Source organism: Hippopotamus amphibius, chromosome 12 (genome assembly GCF_030028045.1).
Source record: "Hippopotamus amphibius kiboko isolate mHipAmp2 chromosome 12, mHipAmp2.hap2, whole genome shotgun sequence".
In the NCBI taxonomy this organism is placed as follows: Eukaryota; Metazoa; Chordata; class Mammalia; order Artiodactyla; family Hippopotamidae; genus Hippopotamus; species Hippopotamus amphibius.
In genome coordinates, this window is record NC_080197.1 from 70,045,825 (window position 1) to 70,069,191 (window position 23,367).

Genomic DNA, 23,367 nt, shown 5'->3' on the forward strand with positions numbered 1-23,367 from the left:
ACCCTTGTTCTGGAGCCTGCTATAACTGGAGTCCCATCAATCATGCAAACGCCCCGTTTTTATGAAAAAGATTCTGCCTTAGGCTTCAAAAAGACTTGATGGAAATTATGACATGAAAATTCACGAATTATCTGGAGCCCCTAAGCAAAGATGGTTCTCCTTTCCCAGCAGGATGGAACGAGGGTAGTTTTGAGGGGTTGATAGTTTTGAGCTATTTCATTCAGTGTGTCCAGGTGTCTTCATCTGGGAATCAGAGATATAGTGTCCTGCCCAGGACCACCTAACAGGAGTTTTTGAGGGTGAAGGTAAAATTATGAAGTTACGTTTGTTTAATCTCTGTTTTCTTTTCTTTTCATGCGGCAACAGAAGATCAGATTCTCGTGAGGTCCACCTACAAGTCACCATGTATGAGGACTGCCAGGAGTCCATGGGGGACTATTACTCCCTCTGTGCCACCTCGGGAGCATGGGGCATTGTTCTGGAGTCCCTGGCAGCAATTGGCATAGTGGTTACCGTTGTGCTGCTGCTGGCATTTCTCTTCCTCATGCGAAGGGTTCAAGACCGCTGCCAGTGGAATGTCCTCCCCACCCAGTTCCTCTTCCTCCTGGGTGTCCTGGGGCTGTTTAGCCTTACTTTTGCCTTCATCATCCAGCTCAATCAGCAGACTGCCCCCATCCGCTATTTTCTCTTTGGGGTCCTCTTTGCTCTCTGCTTCTCGTGCCTCTTGGCTCATGCCTCCAACTTGATGAAGCTGGTCCGGGGTCAAGTCTCCTTCTCTTGGAGAACAATTCTGTGCATTGCTGTTGGTGTCAGCCTGTTGCAGACGATCATCGCCGTTGAGTATGTGACTCTCATCATGACCAGAGGTACGATGTTTGTGGGTATGACGCCCTGTCAGCTCAACGTGGACTTCGTGGTCCTCCTGGTTTACGTCCTCTTCCTGATGGCCCTCACGTTCTTCGTCTCCAAAGCCACCTTCTGTGGCCCGTGTGAGAACTGGAAGCAGCACGGGAGGCTCATCTTCGTCACCGTGCTCATCTCCATCCTCATCTGGGTGGTGTGGATCTCTATGCTCCTGACGGGCAACGCGCGGCTCCAGCGGCAGCCCCACTGGGACGACCCTGTCATCTGCATCGCCCTGGTCACCAACGCGTGGGTTTTCCTGCTGCTGTACATCATCCCGGAGCTGTGCATTCTCTACAGGTCGCGTCAGCACGATTGCCCTCCTCAAGGCAATGCCCACCCGCTCCCAGCTTACGAACGCGGCTTCAGAGCGGATCACCAGGAACTCTCCAGAGGTACTTTCCTGGGGGGCTTGGGGAGGCTCTCCTGTGAGTGAAGCAGGAGGAAAAAAACAGGGCAAGAGGAACCAAGAGAGAACAAAAAGGGAACATTCAGAATTTAGGTGGGTGACTACATAGCTCAAGCCTGGAGGTGGAGACACTAAGAGTCGAGGTTAAAACTTTTATAAAAAATCGGTTCTTCCAAAATACACAGACTTATGGGGAGAGACCAAGACAGAAATGACTCAAAGGCCCTAAATAAAGAGGGTGTGGCTCTGAATATTCATGCTGGATAAAGAAAGGCCCCCACTATAAAATGAGTTAACCAGCCCCAAATTAGGCTTGGGCTGTGCCATCGCATGACATATCGGGCTAAGTCCAGATGTTTTGGCCATCAAGGGCAAAAGTCAACCCTGGCACTACTAACTGACATTTTTTAAATTTGTCTCGAAGCTAACTTGCCCAAAAATCATAATAGACTGATCCATACGACTTCCATCACCTCATTAGAGTCGCAAAGCCCAATAACTTCTGGATTTCTACTTTGCAAACCAGTCACTCCTTGAAAGCCTTCAGGGCTTACAAAAAGTGACAGAATAAGCCATTAAGTCAGAATTCTGAGCAGAGACTCACATGTGTAATCATTGACAGAAATAAAGAACTCGCTTATGTGACATTTTCATAGTAATTTCTGGGTCGGATTTGTATCCTTATGTAAGGCCCAGCCACCTGACTATACATTGTTAAAGAATAAAATATATTATCCATGATAACAAGGAGGGCTGGACCCCAGCAACCTGGGGGACTCAGTGGCTAATTTCAGTTATCTGGAATTATGTCAAAACTCATTCATTCCTTTCTGAAACATCTGGCCCATTATTCATAACCCAATATCACAGTTTTACGTCAATTTTTGCGTCTTAATAGGCATCTGATTTCTCACAATGTATTTCTAATGTGCAAAGATGAAGTTATTTTATATATTGTATAGAACACATTATGTTCACCAGCCTCAAAAAATTTAATAGAAGCTTTCCGTTTAAGTCATACACTTTTTTGAGCTGTAATCTATGGCTAATTACACATTCAAAGTAAATCCTGTTCAGACAGATGTATCCATTAATTCTTTTCAGTTCAGTTGACCAAGAGTCGGAAATTGACACTATACCTCCTTCCTATAAGAGTTTTTCATTGCTTTTTGATGATATGAGGTTTATGGCAGAATTGCAGAGTCAATCTTTCTTGAAACTACTTCTCAGAGTTCTCACCAAAATAAACTTCTTGTTTGTTTTGTTGCTGTGATATGTTTCCAGGAAACAAAAGTCAAGAGAGAGAGAGAGTGTGTGTTCTTGGACTTTCATAATACCCAAAACCCACTAGGACTGGTAATGATCAATTTCCCATACCCCCAACAGACTAAGCAGGCGTTTAAAGTGTTCTAAGTGTCTTAGTGGAAAAGCAAGAGCTTTCAAAAGCACAGTGTTTCGTTATAACTATCCTTATTACTGGAGCGTGGTGAGAAAAGCCATTCCTGCCAGTGATGGCCATTGTCAATGTACTTTGATATTTTGTGGTGGAAAAAAAAAATCGATGGTGCAGAAAAGAACATATAGATTGCTCTCCAAAACTGGGCAGAATAACCAGAAAAGTAAGCTTAGAGAAGAGAAACAGAATTTAGGTCACCTGGAAAAAGCACCAATGTCAAAAATTAGAAGAATGATTAAAACCCAAGAAAAAGTACAGTATCATAACAATAACTGGAAAAAATCCTAAGTGTTGCTGTAGGTCCTGAGCTGACAGAGGGAAAGCAGCTCACAGCTGTCTTTGTTTTTGTTTGCTCAAGTAACAACCGCGGTGCTGTGTGGACAGACGTGCGGTCATCAAGAACAGTCAGGCCGTTGTTCTCAGCCTCAGTCATCAGTTGGCCTCTGACCAGAATACCCATTCCAGCTCTGAGATCCACTGATGACAAGTGTGGGGACTTGGAGTGGCTGCGTGGAAAACCACAGAGATGATGAAGGGGTTATAACATCAGACCACCATGGAAAGGTTAAGACAATGAAACTGAGATAGTAGGTCTTGGGCTTTATGTGCCTTTCTCATGGACATTCGGGTTCTCTAAATTCTATACGGAAACATAACATTTTGTTCCAGTCCGAGAGGCATGCGCTTGTCATGTAACTCTTCTGATGTAGAGCTATCACTCCAGCGACATAATTATTTGATTTACCACTGGGTTGTGAGACCAGAATTACTCAGTTGAAAGAAGAGTAAGACCAGAGGGGATTAGCAGGGAATTTCACACGTATGAAGACCTCTCTCCAAGAGGCTGTTATCCTGTTTTCTGTCTCCAACTAAAGACTCAAATCGAAGCACAAATCATTTAGATTAAATATGAAAATAAGAATTGGTACACACTGAAATAGATCAGCAAAGGGGATTAAGGACTTCATTTCCTTGGAAGTGTTTCGAAAGATTAGTCTTTCTCTCTCTGAAGTGGCTTATGGACTTCTTTCGAAGATATAAAAACATGTTGATGGAGAATGAAATGCAACAAATGGGTGTAAATATTCTTTGCCCCGTATTATAAACATCTTCCTTAAAAACTGTATATTGGTTGAACTTTTAAAATCAATTGCTCTTTTAACTGAGAATTTTAAATGTGATATAATTTGCAAAGATCTTAAATATAGAATATCAGCCATGAATCTTTGTTTATGAAGGGAAAGCTCCTGTTCTAATTATTGCCTACTTTATCTGTTTTAAATGAATTAGAATATTGTTATATCAAGTTTGCTAAAAGCAAGACCCATGTATATTTTAAAGTGTCACATTATTGTGGGTATTTTTTTCTATCCTGTGTTTAAATATCTACAGATAAATCTAGTATGATTTCTTTGAAGGTATTAAGATAGAAATAATGAGGCTATTCAATGTAGAAATGGGTCAATGAATATCAAATGATGTAAAACAAGAGAAAAATGTTCTTGCAAACAGAGGCCCTTCAGATTGTTTTCCTTACAGCGAGTACCAGGAATACCAACTTTTGGCAAACATAGCCTTTGTTGCCAATTTTCAACATTTTTTGCTTCAAGGTCCCTACCTTACTAGGAGAAACCCAATTTGGATGGTCCCAGACAGTGTCATTTGTGTTTGTTCTTTCATGGAGACAAGCCTGAAAACCTCTCTTTTGTCACCCTTTAGAGCTACAGGTCACAGAGAGAACTGGCGTAAAGTAGAGAAGAAGACGTGAGTCTGGGCAGGATTGACTTGGTGTGGGGACAGACCAGGCAAGAATAATGATATTCCCCCTACATTCAGAAGCGTGAGATCATAGGGCAGCGTGGAGCAGCAGAAAGGGGGCAAACCCCGTCCTTACACGCCCCGGCATTGAGGCTCAGCTCTGCCTTTTACCAACATGAAGAGCAACCTCTGGGAGCTCGGGGTCCTTGTAGTGAAATGATGGTTGTAGAGTCCCTGCCTCCTCCACATGTCAATGTCAGGTCTCCCTCACTCAACTCATATTCCTTACCAGGGTGTGGTGTCAGGATTAATAAAGAGAGAGAAACACTTTTTGGTGAATTCATGAACAATAACTCGAGCTGGAAAATTAGGCTTCCCTAATTTTTTTTTTTTTTTTTTTTTTTTTGCCGTGTGTGCAGCACGCGGGATCCTAGTTCCCCAACCAGGGATTGAACTCGTGCCTCCTACAATGGAAGCGAGGCGTTCTAACCACTGGACCACCAGGGAATTCCCTTCTCTAATTTATGGTCTGGTCTGATGAGAATGTTGGAGGAATGTTGGTTACCAAGGGGCTGAGGGTGAAGGAGTCTTGTTATGTCACAAAGAACAAAGTTAAACCAAGGATTCAGTTCATTCTGCTATGAAGGAAAGAACGTTTTATTTTCACAGGATCCAATCCTTCTAAAAAACACCAGTAGGAGGAGGATGTCAGAGCATCGATTATACCTGCAGCACCAGCACCACCACCACTAATAAGGCACAAAGGGAAGCACTATGGTGTTTTCTATATTCTATGCCCTATTCCAAGGGCTTTATAGATATTAATAGATTTGATCTTCAAAGCCATCGTAGGAGGTAGATTGCTTGTTATGATCATTGGGATCCCTCTTTTCCTCCTCAGGAAACAGAGACAATGAAAGGTGAAGGAACTTGGCCGCAGATAACACAGCGAGTGAGTGAGGGCAGCGCCGTCCAGGCCCTCAGCGCTGCAGCCGCTAAAGGGCAACAAAGGGGCACCGCTGCATCCCAGACCATCAAACAGCAAACATGTATTGAGCAAGGGCCTGGCCCTGGAGACAGAGTTCCTGTCCTCACAGAGCTTATAGGCTTGTGGAGGAGACACACATTAAACACATAGCCACGTGTGATTATTCTATAACGGTATAAAATGGTCTTTAGGGATTTTTAAAATGATGTCCTTTTTTTTTTCCTTTCTTTTTTTGGCCACACAGAGCAGCATGGAGGATCTTAGTTCCCCTACCAGGGATTGAACCCATGCCCCCTGCAGTGAAGCATGGAGTCTTAACCACTGGACCACCAGGGAACTCCCTATGCCCAGTTTTTAAAATTGAACCAAAGCTTGCAGAGTATCAAGCCTAAAGGGACTTTAGAGATGATCCCGTGAGGGCCTTTTCTCATACTGTTAAAGACAGTGAGATGCCCAAGGTCACGCAGGTATAAAGACCCTGACCCCGTGCAAACGCTCCTTCTCTAGAAAGTGAAGATGAGCCTTCAGCCTCTTCAGTTACTAAGCACAGATGTGCTTCTCCTGAACACACAAATGCTATCCCTATGCAACTTTGCTCAGAAGCTTTAAAAACACTCTTTTTTAAATCATAGATTTAAAAACCAAACCAAAACAAAGCACAGCCTCAGCAGAGAATTCCTTTCAAAAGGGTCAGGAGCCTCTGTGCAAGCCATTGAGTCTCAGAGTCCTGTGCTGTTTCCAGGTGAATCTGTGACACTAACCCAGCCCTTCCCTCCTTTGGCTTTCAGCCCGAGACAGTGATGGCGCTCAGGAGGATGTAGCATTAACTGCATGTGGTACCCCCCACTCAGCAGCAGGTAAATGTGCTCATCTGTGTTCTCCAGGGAGGGACAGAGCAAGCCCTCCTTCCTCAGGAGAGCTGTCAGGCTTCATCTCCAATGGCTGTACTGACCTGAGAGAGGAGAGGCAGGGCAGGGTCATCCCTACAGGCATGTGGATCTTGAGCCATCCAGACTGAATCCACACCAGGGCCGTGCAATAAAGCTAAATCATACCTTTTGCCTCGGCCGGAGTCCCTCCCAATTCCCCACCCCCACCCCCACCCCCTGCCACTGCCATCGACAATATATTCTGATGCAGGTGAATGTCCCTCAAAGAAAGGGCAGCTTGAAGGGTTTGTGTGAGGCTGAAGTGGCGCAAGCTCACTGCTTTTTGCCTTGGGGACAACAAGAGGTTATAAATATGTATGAGTGGCAGCTCTGTTTTTAGTATCAGTTGTCTAAATGCATTCCCTGGGCCATGCAGGCTGCCTCTCTGAGTCACTGTCTAGCTCAGGCAGCCCAGGCTGCCCCAAGAGCTGGGCTGGGTCTGTCAGCATCATCTGGACACCCAGATGGGTGTACCAGTTTTAATCCTTGCCTGCAAAAACAAAGGGACACTGTTGAGTAGAACCAGAAGTAACTTGCATTTATGCCATGATGCTTGAAGACACACAAATACGAACAGCCAAAAATACTACATTGGGACATGATTTTTATATTACGAGGATCAGAAGTCACTGAGATCCAAGAGGAAAAGCCATGCTCAGACTGTTTGTTCAATGAACTGTGCTAGGCAGCTCTAACTAGGTTAATCCCTCTGATCTGTTATTGAGAATTTGTCTTTCCCTGGAATGACACACAGACTGGGACATAGCTATATCATTTGCTGTAATTCAACCTCCAGAGGGCCTTTACAAGATGAGAAAATCTTTGCTATCCCTGCCAAGAATTTCTTGGATTACTTTCAATTTCCAGTAACCTTGCAAAATATTCTTGCTAATGGCTAAGAGGGAAGATGGTAAAGCAGCTGTGATGTGGATAGGCTCAACCTTTTTTTTCTTTTTTCTTTAACTCTCAAAGGATTAAATGATGGTGAAATGATAGTATTTCAAGCATAATTTTGCAGAGTATCATCCCCTATGTTGGCTCAAAAAGCTGATGATGCCATTTCTTCCTTTTCAGACTGTTGATCCCACACAGGAAGCCTTCATCCGATGGGCTAAAGTAAGCCCCCAGCAAGATGCAGAATTATAAACATGAGTAATGAAGACCCAGAAGATCATCCTAATGTAGCCCTGAGGGGCCACTTGGAAGCCCATCTGCCTACAAAGCATCGGCTCATCCCTCCTTCCCTGCCTCCTTGTCCTCTCCATCCATCTGGACCCTCCAACAGGACACTGCCCTTTCGAGCATAATTACAATCCTGCTGGCCACCCTACCGTGACTTTGTGTCTCTTTCTTCATTCATATAACTGAAAGATTCCCTTCCCCAGCAATGCTAGGACAAATCGGCACCTCTTACTAATGGGACCAAAAGACCTCAGTTTGATGAAATTCGGATCATGCTAGCATGACAAAGTATAGATGTCAGTAGCAACTTGCTGCTGGATTACTCCTCTAGTCATTTTTATAAAGGGCCCCTAAATATGATTGACCCATAATTTGTAAGAAAAGTTATAGCAGAACCCTCAGGATCCCCACAACTGTGCATTTCATGGGCTTGCAACCTGGTAGGTTTCTCACACGGTGTTAGCACCCTCATGACAGCAAATACAGCAGCAGATGTGACTGAGGTCAGTGACCTGCTTTGATGAACCAATAACAGCAAAGGAAAAGCCACCCAAGTTGATGCTTATAAAGGATTTCAGGTGCACATGAAAAGCAGAGTCTGCCTGGCTTGAGGTTTCTAATGCACTGATGCCTCTGCCCTAATTACTTTTCCTTCATCGCTCCTGCAGCCTCACATCCTTCTCAGTGGCTACATCCATCCTTAAGACCCATTTGTTAGATATAACAGGTATAACAGGACCAGAGTCAGAGGCATGCTGCCTTACGGGTTTTTAGGGTCTAATTTAGCCTCCCACCTTGAAGATGAGGAAAGAGAAACTTGGAGAAATGGAATGACTTGCCCAAAGTCACACTGTAGTTCATGATGGGCCAGGTCTTCTGATTCTCAGGCCACTCCTCTCCCACTCTACGAGGCTTCTCCATGCCTGTATTTCTGTATTAACAAGTAGGGCATGCAACCCTGAGAACCAAATGTGATATTTCAGAACAGTGGGTGTTGAGCGCCTGCTATGTGAAAAAACACTTTGAAAAACAACTAAGACTTCATACATTGAAAGAAAGCCTTTTTAATGACCAATGCACAGCATGGATAGGTATTTCTTGAGCACCTGCAAGGTACCAGGAGCTGTTCTTGGACTCAGCCGTAGGCAGACAAGGCACAGAACACTGCTTTGACGGGGCTTACATTTTTTTGTGGGGGAGATACCACAATGCAGGGAATTTCAGGAACACCACTCCCTCACTTATCAAGTCCAAACTCATACTGCTCACAGCAGAACAGGCCAATAAGCCCAGAGACAAGGTTTTGGGGCAAAGAATAGCAACTTTATTCAGAAAGCCAGCAAACCGAGAAGATGGAGGACTAATGTCCTAAAGAACCACCTTAATTCAGAATAGAATTCAGGCTTCTTTTATGCTAAGGGAAAAGGGGAAGCAGGAGGATTCGGGATTAAAGGATGAAGGTAGATTGCAGGTTCTTGGAGCCATGTGGCCTTCAAGGGAAGCATAACATTTCTTTGTGTTTCTGCTTGCTCACGTAGGCTGGATCACAGACTCCTGCAAAACTTCAAGTTGTTAGCAGTTATTTTTACTTTACCATTCTTATCTCTGCTTCTTTGCAAGGTTTCTAGGCTGAAAGCAAACTTATCTACAATTAATAGCCATAACTAATCCAGATCCGGTCCGTGGGGTGGAAACTTTCTTCAGGAACTTAATGAACTATTTGGGCACAAGGAACATTTCTGATGTTTAACTCTTGACATGCAAGGCTAAAGTAATGGAATACACAGGCTAAAGAATGAGGGAGGTGGTTTCAACATGGTGTTAGTTCTGTCCTTCCTCTGTTACACCTCCTTTTACAGACGAGGAAAAAGACTTGCCCAGGATAATATGGCTAGTTAGGGGCAGAACCAACTGGAATCCAGGTCCCCAGCTAGTGTTCAAGTGTTTACCCTCTACACAATATTCCCACATTTTCATACCTTTTTCTGCTGCACTCAGATTACCTGCTCCTTTTTGAAATCTGTGCCCTGAGCAATGTTCTCAGCACCAGCCAGCACCTCAGTGAATGACCAAAGAATTTGACCTTCTGCCCTTATTGGTAATAAAAAATGGAGGAAAAAAATGTTTAAACATTATGACTCTGACCTATCGATCGGGGGCGTATATTCAACAAACCACAAAAGGAAGCTAGCTTGAGAGAGAAAAGCAAGGCATGCAATCTTATATCTGCTCTGGGAGAAAAGCATTGTCACTGATCCTCCTAGTTTTATCCCCAAAATAATGACAATGACACCTTCCACATAATTCTGTTTTGTTTAGTTTTGTAGGTGAGAGGTGCTTGAGTCAGCGGACAGATTTCAGTAAGCCCATTAGAGTCATATAGGGTGGCTAATGCTGTTTCCTAAAATGTTTTCCCTAAAATCAGTAAAGGTAAAATTGAACCTCTTTGTACCAAATTGCCTCTGAGGTTTATAGCACAATTTTATCAAATTTTGGACCATGTATTAGTTGGATTTGGGGGGGTTGTAAGGCTGCAAAGTGTCTGCTTCAGGCTGCTTCGGGAATGGAGTTGTATTGTAAGGTTACATGTGGGAGGAGAGAGAGAAAACTCTCTCCGGGAGCCCAGTACAGCCACTCAGCTGGCTTCATGGAGATCAAATACTGTCAGGTATTGGGTAGACCCTATTGTCTCCTGTCCCAGCCCCACAACCCCCCTCAGCCACTTTGACACTTTCCTATCTCCTTGTGTGGTATTTTCACATGTCCATCCACCCACTACCAGCTGACTGATTCTCTCCCCATGTGTCATAATTCAGATTCCTGAGAGGGAGTCTGATTGGCCCAGCTGACCATCATTGTCTGTGACTGGGTACTCCTTTGCATTGGCCCACCTCTTAATTTACAGTCAGCCTGTGGATTGGCTGCCTTTGGGTCCAGTACCCACCATTGGTCCATTCAGTGATGTGTGGCTTGGTCATGTGGTACAGACTTGATTGCATGTGGTCTGCTGCCTCAGTGAGATGCTGTGGGCAAGGAATTATCCTCTGGGCAGCTGGGAAAGGTATAGCATGCACCATGAGTGACCAACTCCAGAGAGAGTAATCCAGGAAAATATAATTTTATGAAATTATAGAATATTTTAATAAAAATACAATTTGATTTCTTTTGAGTTTATGCAGCAATTCACATAAAGCTGAAAACCCCAGTACTTTTCTAAGTTGGGACCCATGAAGAACTGCTTAAAAGAACAGATAAAACTATGATTTGCATATTGCACTCAGTTACTCAATTCAACAAGTAATATTTGAAGATCTAAACTCATTTACTGAATGTGAAAGCTGTTTATTCGCTTCTGATCATCCTTTTCTGATTTTATCTAACTGATTTTATTTATTTACCAAAAGAAAGGGTATCAATGAAAAAAATTCATTATAAAATACCTTCCCAGGGACTTCCCTGGTGGCTCAGTGCTTAAAAATCTGCCTGCCAATGCAGGGCAGGGGACACGGATTCCAGCTCTGGTCTGGGAAGATCCCACATGCCGTGGAGCAACTAAGCCTGTGCACCACAACTACTGGTTGTGCTCTAGAGCCCATGAACCACAACTACTGAGCCTACATGCCACAACTACGGAAGCCTGCACGCCTATAGCTCATGCTCTGCAACAAGAGAAGCCACCTCAATGAGAAGCTATGGCACCACAACAAAGAGTAGCCCCTGCTCGCTGCAACCACAGAAAGCCCACGCACAGCAACGAAGACCCAACACAGACCAAATATTAATTAATTAATTAATTAATTAATTATTTTTAAAAACTAATGTCTTAGGAAAATCAGAGGGATTGGGTTACTAGAATGGTCAAACTGTCAGATCAGAGAGGTGAGTTCAGGGATGAATTTCTACTGTTGATCTTATTCATCACATAAAGAACCGCCAAGTACACTTTGGAAATACCATTGGCTATCTTTCTGGATTTTTCTTTTTTCTTTCTTGTTTTCTTTTTTAAATCTTTATGCATAGACAAGGTACACACGTACAAGGCATGCTGTTATTTTGCAGATGAAGAAATTGAAGATCAGGGAGATTAAGCTACTTGACCAAGGTTTTAGATAGTAGGAAGCCAATTCTGGCCACGCCGCGGTATGCAGGATCTTAGTTCCCCCACCAGGGATCGAACTCTCATGCCCTGCATTGGAAGCAAGGAGTCTTAACCACTGGACTGCCAGAGAAGTCCCTGGATTTTTCTAAAGATAGTGGAGCTATTAGAACTTGAACTATATTTAGAATGTGGTTAAATCAAGTCTAGGTTTGGAAAAGAATCCTCCAAACAGACTTTTTTTTAATGTGAAAATTAAGAGGACTATATTGACTTTTCTATGTTCTTGGAGAAACCCATTCACAGCTAAATGTTTGACATTTGATCTGAGATTTATTCACACTTTTACACATAAATTCTTTAATTAAAAGAGGTCAGACATAATTTTTCATTTCAACAGGATTTTCACATGACTACAGTCACAAATTCTGGAGTCACAAGTTCTGTGTCATCACAGCATTCAAGATAAACTAAACGGGTAGGAACTTCAGTTGCATCTATTACTGCCCACTAACGGTAGGATAATGGAGTCTATGCTGTAAAGCAGAGACAGGGGAAGCTATCCATTTAAAAAGGTGTAAAACACAGACAAAGAAAAGATACAAAATTATGCCGCTGCATATATATTTCAATCTATAGAACTATTTCTTAACTCTAACATGTTCTTTATATGATATAAATGCACTGAGGGAGCACACTGTGCTTTTAAAATTCCGTTTTGAAATTCACCCTTTATTATTGCTACTAAGAGTTGAAGCATATCTTTCACCAGCATATACAGAGGAGGGCTGGGCTTTTTAAAATATATGCTACACAGGGAACGTTTGGATGTAGTTTCCACCTGGACTTTATCTGTATGTAGAAGAAACTTGTATAGACTTCATCTGCAACTCATTTTTAAATTCCTTAATGTCTCATTCAGTGGCATCATTCCCAGGGCAATTTGTTTCTGGAAAAACTGAGCTTTTCCTTTTTTTTTTTTTTTTGAACATGTAGCTGATTCAAACTGAAAGAATGTTTTCTGTGGTTCTGTTCTTATTAGGGGTTTGTTTTAAAAGCAAATGGAAATCTACAGAAGAGAAATGAGAAAATACCTATAGCAAGAGAAGATCTTAGAACATAAAGATCTCTGGGATGATGGGTCCGTTTGGCTAACAATAATGTGTTTTTAAATAGAACTTATATTTTAGCATTTTACAATTTACAAATGGTTTTCACATCTACTATCTCATTTGATCTATTGGATGGATTCAACTATTTATTTATTTTACTAAGATACTAAGAATCTAAAACTGCACTTGGGCCACCATCACTCTGCTGTTCTTTACAATATCACCTGAACTATAAAATAAAATAAAATAGACACATATCCCCAAGGAATCCTTATTTATGGGCAGAGATGTCACTGAAAGATTTCCAAAAAAAGACTGTGCTTTGGGGTTTTAGTTATAGGTGTCACTGCCATGTCCTGCTGATGATAATGCATCTTTCTGAACACCAAAACAACGGGCAGAAATGGGTATTCAGGAAATAAGGAAAATCAGTCCATTTTATAGAAAGTGTCAACTTGGAGTCATCAGTGCTGTTTGCCAAATGTTCCCAAACTCTCCTGCCTTCCAGGCACATGGTAGGATGGCATTTTTTGTCCCTTTTGAGGTTGGGTGGGACCATGACATTAATTCTGGCCAATAAGTCAGAGCAGAAATGATATCACTTCCAAAGCTGATTCCAGGCAGAAGCCATTAATTGGTGCAAGACAGTCAAGAGCTTTTTTCTTCCATCCTGGTGGCAAGCAGGGCTGCAAATCGTGGCTGCTGCATCCACCTGGGTCCCATGATGAACATGCAGTGTGAGCTAGAAATAGAACCTTCTCATCGTAAGCTGCCCAGATTGGGGGTCCTTATTTCAGCTAGCCCAGCCCAGCCTGACTGACATAGCCACTGAACCAACTGTCTGGTACCTTAACGCAAAACAAAGAGGTGCTCATCTGAGTATTTTACTTTACCACTTGTTATTCCAGTGTTCTTCAAAGGCATCCTTAAAGAAGAACCACCCTAAACTTGACTGATACAGGCCAGACTTCTGCCAGGAGTGTGGCTTTACAGCTGTTGACATAATTACACTTCACTGGGACAGCTGCCATTGTAAAAGCATGCAGAGGGCGAGATAGTAACTTAAGAGTCACTGTCTCGGAGACTCAGGGCAAAAAAGACTTCCCAGTGGAGGTCAAAGCTTGAGCTCTGTCTTATATGGGAGGTAGGCAGAATTCATGGGGCAGACGTCGTGAGAAGTGATACTCAGAGCAGCCACTAACAGGGAGTCTTTGTCTAAGTTAGACAAACGTGCCCCTCCCCCCCACCCCAGGTGAATGAATTAGAAAACATGCCCGCAGCCCCCAGGGATGCAGCCTCACCCCGAGGGCTCGGGGCTTGGTAAGTGGGGCAAGGCTAAATTCCAACCCCACTCACCATCTCAGCCAGGTGTCTTTGTGCAGTGCAGAAATCAACAACGTGCAACTGACTGCAATGACCCAGATTTCCAGGACCGAAAACATGCCCGCGTAAAGGCATAGCAGCAAGGAAAACCAAGGCGCATGGGAGACTGGCAAGGCATTCTCTATTGCCAGAGCAGAAGCACACAAAGTGGAAAGCGGTAGGAGATGAGGCTGGAGAAATGGCTTCCTCGGCTCACACGGGGCTTTTATCCTGAAAACAGGAATCTGGACGCGGGTGTGAAGGTCACTGAAAGGAGCGGCCGGTCGGCAGTGCCGTGCCAAGCCGCGCGAGGAGGTGGGGCGGCGGCACAATGTGTACCCCTGCGCCCGCTTATCACCAAATCCTCCCACATTTTGAACCCAATGGAAAACGTTAACAAAAGCTCTCCAGTCAAAAAAATTCTAGAGCCCTTCATTGCACAATCTGTTTACACGCCTTTGTCAACCCTCATAAACCCCTAGGAGGGACCTGACAGCCACACCAGCCCAGGAACCGCAGTCTGATTGGAAACAATTGTTCCTGTTGCGACATAATGCAGGATGGTGACACAAACAACCCCTGACAGCCTGTTTTTTATAAAATGTCTATGTGTTGTTGATCATGCACTTTTTGCACTAATTTTGATTTTTTTTAATATTGTAATTTATCTTGATGACTGAGGATTTGGGCGCTCCCTTCAATTTTGTGCCCGAGGTAAGAGCCTCGCTTCTCCCCAGCCCTAGCCCCAGCTCTGCGCATGGATCAGATTTGCCTGGTGGGGAAGGGTGGAACTCGGGATGGCGAGGGAACCCTGGCTGATGTTAGAATCACTTGAGAAGCTTTTAAACCTGTCCATCGCCTGACCTCACCACAGACCAGTTACATCAGAATTTCTGGGAGTGGAGCCCAGGCATGGATATGTTTTAAAATCTTTCCAGATGATTCTGTTTTGCAGCCAGGCTTGCAAACCACTGTGGTTAAACAGATATTTAGGTTCCGATGTATAGAGTGAGGGAGAGGAAGGTGCCGGGATCATGGCCTGGGTGACTCAGAGGATGATGCTTCCACTTTGTAAAAGAGGTAACCCAGGTGGAGGGTCCAGGAGGCGAAACAGATCTGGAGATGGAGGGGACGACAGATGAGTTGTTTTGAACCAGCTGAGTTGGAAGTGGAAACGCTCAGATGAATACAAGGCTGTAGAGTTCCAGTAGAGACCAAGAGAGATCAGGAATGAGCTTACAAGTAGAGGTAGCTGCTGCAGGGGCCGATGGGATTGCACCAGGAGCATGGAGAGAGGCCCCAAGAATGCCTAGTGGTGGAGAAGCCTGCTCCATCCTTAAGGGGATTCTCTCCTGATGCTTTTGCCTCCACATCCAGTTTCACCTTTATCACTGGGAGGTCTCCACCAACATCCCTCCAGAGAAGGAACTGGAGCCTTGTCTGCAGAACCACACTATAGTTCTGAATGAAAAAACAAGAGAACAGACCGAGATTCTTCCTGTGGATTTGAGTTCAAAAGTTGGGAAGGCAGCCTGGAAGACTGGAGGATTAGAAAATGAGGACAAACGTGACTAACTCTCCAATGCCTTTCCCCAAACCTGCCCAATCAGAAGAATCAGCTGGGATACTTGGTACAAATATAACTTTTCATACCTGGATCCTGACCTACTAAATCAGAACCTCCAGGAGAGGGCCCTGGGACTCTGCATTTTTAACAAGTTCCCATGTGACTTTTAAGACAGTATGAGTTTGGGAAGCGCTGCTCTGTTGACAAAAGAAGGCTTGCTCTTTCCTCTGGTTTGGAGCAAAGACTGTCCGGGCTTTTCCAACTTGGCCCAAGAAGGCAGAAAGTGGCTTGATATGGCATCAGCAGCAGAAAGATTTTATGAGTCAGTCCTGTCCCTGGGAACATTCAGCTTCCAATGTGCATCTTCTCTCCCCTTGTCCTGAGTAATGTTCAGCTCACCCTGACCTCACATCTGCCACATCCCCACTGAGCCGCACCCGCTCCCACCCAGTCCCAATCCAGGACACACTCACCCAGTTTTCCTAAGAGAAAATGTTGCCAGAAGCAGCTTCCTGCCTTGAAATTTAGGAAGATAAATCCTTTCCAAGCCTCTTTGCTGGCAGGCTCTTCTATTTCCAGTTTGGTTTCTACAGTCTGAAGGATCCTTGTTCATCCATTTGGTTCAAGTCAGTTTAGAAAAGTAATGCACTTGAAAAAAAAATTGCCATTGATTTTCGGGGGGGATCAATCTAAAATGCTTCTCTGATTTTTGCCTCGGGGGCTGCTTTTCTCTTTTCTCATATTTGAAATTTGTTCTTATGTAGCTCTCCTAGGAAACAGCACTTTCCCAAGCTTGACAAAGAAAATCCTCAGGGAAATAAAACTTGGAATTGATAAAATGCGCTTGGCCCAAAGAGTAAATAATTTCCTTTCTTTTCTCCAAGCCTCAGGCTTGCGGATAGCTTTTATCACATTGGAACTGTGTTCTTGTATGGAAACAAACAAACAAACAAAGAAAATCTGATGGTCGATTCGCAGAAATTCATCACAATTATTTAAAGATAAATGGCATGGAAGACACCAGAATAGACTAGAATGAATCTGACTGTGGTGCTCTCTGAGGGAGGTGCCATAATCCCAATTAGCCTGTGACAAACAAAAAAATTACCTTTCTCCCCAAAAGTTTATTGGTTCCTACGACAAACTCTCCTATGTGTGCAGGCAGTGTGCTAGGCCCTGGGGCTACAGGAGGAAACAAAACAATTTTCTGTCTTTCTAAAACATTCAGGACAGTGGGAGAAACACAAGTAAAACAACAAAGAAATGTAACTGCAAATTATAAGTGCTCTGAAGCAAACAGACTGATGACTCTGAAGACAGGCATTAAGTAGACTGGCAGTGGGATGCCTCACTAAGGAAGTGACATTTGAGCTGAGCTGAAAATGTTGCGAAGGGGAAGAGCTTGGAGAGAGGAGACTCCAGTGAGAGGCATGTAGAGCTGGGCCCCCTCGAGGGAAGAACTGATGGAAAAACTATCTCAGAAGTGAATGATTGACACATTAAGAACTCCGGGACTTCCCTGGTGGTCCGGTGGTTAAGACTCTGTGCTTCCAATGCAGGGGGCACGGGTTTAATCCCTGGTCAGGGAACTAAGATCCCACATGCCCCTCAGTGCAACCAAAAAAAAGAAGAAGAAGAAGAACTCTACCTGGAAGGATCAGAACCAGATAGGAGAGAGGTGCTGAGTGGAATTGATGACAAGGGTGGAAAGATGTTGATTCCCTAAGCACTGGGGCAACAGGCAGGGTTTAAGGAGCCCAGAGCCCCAGACTGACTTTGTCTAATAACACACAGCAGTACCCATTTACCCCCGTGTGCCTTAAATTATTTATACCACTTTCTAAGTGTTCCAGTAGGTGAACTGATTGGAAGGTCCTACTTAAGGCTTTAGGCCCAAACCAAACCATCTTGTGAAAACCTCCTTGGGATTAACCTCAGCTAGGTATCTAGGTCATATGCTCAAATGTCTTCACTGTATGTGGGAAGGTTTTTCAGACTGGGATGCATTTCTGGCTGATGAGACCCTCTGCGAGAAGCAGGGGTCTGGGAAGCTGGAGGAAGTGAGGTAATGCCATCTGCTTGTGACCCAACCCTCAGGGTACTTGAGGTTGTGGAAACCAAGGTCACAGGCATGGGTCATGCACCCTGAGTGAGGGACAGCTGGTAGCATGCCTTCCTTCTCAGCTACTCAATCAACAACCTCCCGATTTGCTACTGATTTGAATGGAAATATGTTTTATTTGGCGTGATAATATGTAAGCATACAGGAAGTGACTAGGATTAAGGATAACGGTTTCATTGAGCTTGTGAGAATGGCTCTCCGTACCTTACAATTACATCTGATCTGTGGATGTAGGCAAGGGAGGTGGGTTGGGGGGGGCGGGGCGGGGCAGGGTGCACGCACGCTTACACCAGCTGACACCCCACACATGTACTGGCGATTTCAAAGACTCCCACAGGCCACTGGAAACGATATTTGGAGAGCATGAAAATTCTTCCATTTACCATTTATCCCTTATGCAGAATTGATAAAGAACTCTTTTTTTTTTTTTTTCATTTCAAACCAAGGCCAATTTTTTTTCCCCCACCCCACGGCTTGCAGGATCTTAGTTCCCCGACCAGGGATCGAACCTAGGCCCCGGCAGTGAACGCACCAAGTCCTAACCACTGGACCCCCAGGGAATTCCTGAGAAATCTTTTTCTTCCTATCCCCTTGTTTTTTCCTAAAATTAAATGCAAAACACACACACTTACACACACACACACACACACACACACACACACACACACCCCCAATGACCTGGCAAAAATAAACAGGCTTTGGTGTGTCACTGCAACCAGGTGTGGTGGGTCAGGAAATGGAGGGAACGGAGGCCCCAGCCAGAGCCTTTGAAGCAGGTGGGGAGGAGAGTGGGGGAGGGAGGGGCGATGGCGGCAGGAGAACCACCTACTGCGCATGCCTGGCTCTGTACCTTCAGCAGCTGCCTCTGCTCACACCGTCCCTGTCTTTCATGATTCGGGGAACTCCTGGGAACTTAGAGGGGAAAATAGCCATTCTCCATAGGAGGTTCTACGAGGAGGGCAAACCCATCTGACCCATTTCACAGACAGTTCATGACGCTGGAAATTGGAACTTAACGTTTTCCTTAAGTCCTTAACTTTCATTTCACCTTACAATGCTTTTTTCTTCATTATTTTGCCATTATTTTGTTGATGTTACAACCCTTCCTCCTGCTTATCAGCCCTCTCTCCCCATCTCCTCACCCCCACTCTCACACTTTCTCCCCAACTCAGCCCTGGTCATCCTCATCGTCGCCGTCCTCGTCCTCCTCCTCTCCCTCCTCCTTCTTCTCTCTCTCTCCCTCCCTTCCCACATAAGTCCAGTTGGGTATCCTCTCTGACCCTCTTCCTGGTTCCCAAGTGTCCAGAGACTTCACGGGCTCAAGACTGAGGACTAAGATCATGGGGCTATACAAGAGCAACCCACAAGCCTTTTTGATTTTGCTGAGCAACACAAATCATAGAGTTCTTCCTTATGCCATGAATCACCCTTGAAGAACAACATGGACTAGTAGTTTTTGTACTTAAAACATGGTAGCTTTTGTGTAAAGAACTAAATCAGGCAATATTTCAGGCATTGACTGCATGTACCCAAGGCAAGGGGTTGGGGATAGGGGGCACACTGGTTTTTATAAAGTTCAAGTGCCTTTGCAAAGGATTCTACATCATCATCATCATGTCCATAGTAAAGCAAAATTAAATGTAGCACAGACCCTATTCACAAGGTATCTTCCATTCTAAAGCAAGGCTTTGAAGGGACTTCCCTGGTGACACAGTGGTTATAAATCTGCCTGCCAATGCAGGGGACACAGTTTCAATCCCTGGTCCAGGAAGATCCCACATGCCGTGGAGCAACTAAGCCCATGCGCCACAACTACTGAGCCTGCACAACTAAAGCCCACAAGCCACAACTATTGAACCCGTGTGCCACAACTACTGAAGCCCACGCCCCTAGAGCCCGTGTTCCTCAATAAGAGAAGCCACCGCAATGAACAGCCCCTGCTTGCCGCAACTAGAGAAAGCCTGCATGCAGCAACAAAGACCCAACACAGCCAAAAATAAAATAAATAAGTTAAATAAAAAAGGCTATGAAGAAGGGTTCTGTAAAATACAATCCAGCCAGGGAATGGATTTTGACAGCCAATAATAACACTTACTAAAGGGTGAGGGGACATCCAAGTGATGAAGACATTCTCATTTTCACCTAAGACCAAAAAGTGCAGGTATGGGGGCAGAAAACTGTGCAGAAAACTGATAACCCCTCCATGGTTCTTAGAATCAAACACCAAGAACAACAACTTGTCAAGTAAAAGTCCAGAACCCTGAGGGTTACAAGACTGCTTGAGGTTACCTAGTGCAGCCTCACTCCTAATACAGAATTCGCCACACCATCCTCAGCAGAGCACCCCTGACCTTGAACACCTCCAGCAAGAGATAACCCACCACTTCCAGGATCTGTCTCCCTTGAATTTCCGACCCTGGAGCCGTCTGCTGTGCTGTCATTATTACAGGCAGCTGAGGCAGCCTGGGGTTGTGCATAAGAGATCCAGACTCAGCCCTCCAGCTTTGACTCCCAGCCCTCCCACTGGGCAGCTGTGTCACCTTGGACACCAGTTAACCTCTTAGAGCTTCCATTTCTGCAGATGTTAGATAAAGGGTGATGATAACCATAGGAACGCATATGGTTTTTATAAGTATTAAATTATATGCCACAAGTAAAGCATTTAAGTCAGCCTGGCACAGAGGAAGCACACAATAAATGTTAGCTGTGATGATGGTCATACACACAGCAAAGTCTTCCCCTTTCCAGATGAAATAGCTCCAACTCCATCAACCTTGCTGTATATCATGTAGTTCTAAAAATAGCTCCACGGGACTTCCCTGGTGGCGCAGTGGTTAGGAGTCCGCCTGCCAATATAGGACACATGGATTCGATCCCTGCTCCAGGAAGATCCCACATGCCACGGAGCAACTAAGCCTGTGCGCCACAACTATTGAGCTTGTGTGCTGCAACTACTGAAGCCCACGCACCTAGAGCCCGTGCTCTGCAACAAGAGAAGTCACCTCGATGAGGAGCCCGTGAACTACAACGAAGAGTAGCCCTTGCTCACCGCAACTACAGAAAGCCTGTGTGCAGCAACGAAGACCCAACACAGCCAATAAAATTAATTAATTAAAAAATAAAATAAAAATAGCTCCTCCTTTAGAAGCTTCTCCATTACAGGAATGGAGTTAATATTCTGATGCGGTATATAACCTGCCCCCCAATTCGGTGGGAGTAGCACTGCCTTGATCCAGACTTCACAGTGGTATCAGTGTTGCCTTCAATTGAGTGGGCTTTTTGTCTGCTCAGCCACATCACTGGTCCTTATCAGTCTTAGAAACACCTAAAATTACCAGGTTTTTGGGGTTTTTTTGGTTTTTTTTTTTCATAAAAACTACTGTCAAACCAAGCCTTTCCAACCTATACTTACGTAATTTATTTTGAAGGTAGGAATACATTTACATCTATTAAACTCAATTCTTGGTCTGGGATCTTTATTCCAGTCTATTGCAATACATTTATAGTCTGGTTTTATTATTCAGTGTTTCCAAATTTTGTGTCGTGTGCAAAATTTGAGAAATATGCTTTATTTTTATCCAAGTGGTCAATAAAAATGTTATCCAAACAGATCCAAAAACAGAGCCCTGTGGGACACCACTAGAGACCTCCAGCTAATAAATGACCTTTTCTTGGATGTTTGACTTATGACTCAACCTAATGCTATGGTCATCATTCCTGCTTTTTTCCTGAAGATAGCTTGTTCGTAAAGATATCCTGCTAGACGCAAACTATTATATACGGAATGGATAAACAACAAGGTCCTACTGTGTAGCACAGGGAACTATATTCAACATCCTGTGGTAAACCATAATGGAAAAGAATATAAAAAAGAATGTATATATATGTATAACTGAATCACTTTGCTGTGCAGCAGAAATTAGCACAACATTGTAAATCAACTACAATACATGCTAAAACAATGTATGCTTTTTCTAATTCAATATCTTGTGGGTAAAAAAATAGTTGATCTGGAACTGTTCCTTCTTAGGAAGTAGCTTTACATAATCACAGGGTATGGTGCTAACCTCTACCACCATGTCCTAGAGCTCACGGCATAGCTGCATGAGTTTCTCAGAGCTTTTTAAACTGAGTTGATAAAAATCCAGCAGGTGTGATAGATCTTATTAGAGAAGGGGACCTGACTCAAAGCAGATGGTAACCAAATTTCATTAACGTTTCATCTTCTTTTCTGTTGAAGATCGTGATTGGATCTGGTGCTTGAGACACACAGCTCAGGTCACTACACACACAGTGGTTCCTCGCAAAGTTTTCCTAAGGACTGCCTCTGAAATCTGCCATAGGGTGGTGATGATTTTGTAATGTATAAAAATATGGAGTCACTACATCACACGCCGGAAACTAATATAATATTGTAAGTCAATTATACTTCAATTTCAAAAAAAGAAAAAGAAACTGCATAGCGAGTGAGAGATTGCCAAGGGGAGCTGTAGCTCCAGGCAAAGGAGAAGAACAGGTGCTGGGTATGGGTATTTGATTCAGGATGGGACTCAAGGAAGTGGAAGGATTATCCCAGCCATTGGGAAGATGAGAAACTCCACCTTCCCTTGCAGCCCCTCCTTTAACAGAAGGAGGCTCGTGTGGCTTGGAGGTTGCAGGAAAGTGACCTGGGGTGACCCAGAAAATGTCAGTCCTCACCAGGTCCCTCTCCCCACAGCTTCCATGCCCAGGGGAGGGATGCCTGGAGGAGAAGTCAAGGGCAGGAAGGGCATCTGGGGAGGCAAAGGAAAATGACAGAAGAGCCTGAAATACATGCTGACCACAGTTATTTTATCTGATTCTTTCCTCAAACACCCCCTTTGGGGGGAAAAAGTGTCTAAAATGGACCACACAAGTGTTGACAGTAGAAAAAGCACAGAACCAGACATCTGAGCCTGGTTATATTAAGTCCTTCAGGCCTGAATTCCATCCTCTGTAAAATAAGGTCGGTGGACACCAACTAAGGAAGCTCTGTGACCTTCTCAAACACTAACGTTTTAGGCACTGGAGTGGTCCCACTCTGAAGGGTCAAGGAAGTGGTGACAATTTGCAGAAATCGAGGTCAGGCACCCATTGTTTGCCACACAGACTCCTCTGCATACCTGGAAACCCTGAAGCCAAGGGGGCAAATCATTATCTTCCTGGCATCCCTTCCATCAGAAAGTGGCCACAGCTGGACCATAGAATTTCCAAAGGCAGCAGGTTACATGCTGGAGACCAAGTTCGCAGATTCAGAATCTCAGCAATCAACACCAGAGAATGATTTTTCTGAAGCTGCCACCTCTGAAGCTGCCACCTCCAGTTCTGAAATAACCCCATGTTTCAGGTTGGGGCTGGGACCATGGCAAACCTGCAAACCCGGAAGCAACAGGAGGAATTGGACAAGGAGGGAAAGGTGGGCGGGGCACAGTTCCGTTCTCGGTGAACGGATTTAGAAGTGAAGG

At 44.3% G+C, this 23,367-nt stretch overlaps 1 protein-coding gene across 1 annotated transcript; it reads left to right on the forward strand.

Moving 5' to 3' along the window:
• Window positions 1-403: 403 nt before the first annotated feature.
• GPRC5D (G protein-coupled receptor class C group 5 member D) lies at window positions 404-7,589 on the forward strand. Its single transcript, XM_057704250.1, has 3 exons — window positions 404-1,298; window positions 6,303-6,357; window positions 7,505-7,589. Exons 1-3 carry the CDS (start codon window positions 404-406, stop codon window positions 7,587-7,589), a joined length of 1,035 nt encoding a protein of 344 aa, XP_057560233.1.
• The last annotated feature ends 15,778 nt before the right edge of the window (window positions 7,590-23,367 follow it).

Bases quoted from the DNA above. Each gene is read 5' to 3' on its own strand.
- GPRC5D (XM_057704250.1), top strand. From the start codon at position 404: ATGTATGAGGACTGCCAGGAGTCCATGGGGGACTATTACTCCCTCTGT. The intron at 1,299-6,302 runs GTACTTTCCTGG...TTTGGCTTTCAG, and splicing joins TCACCAGGAACTCTCCAGAG to CCCGAGACAGTGATGGCGCT. The intron at 6,358-7,504 runs CCACTCAGCAGC...GATGATGCCATT, and splicing joins TTAACTGCATGTGGTACCCC to TCTTCCTTTTCAGACTGTTG.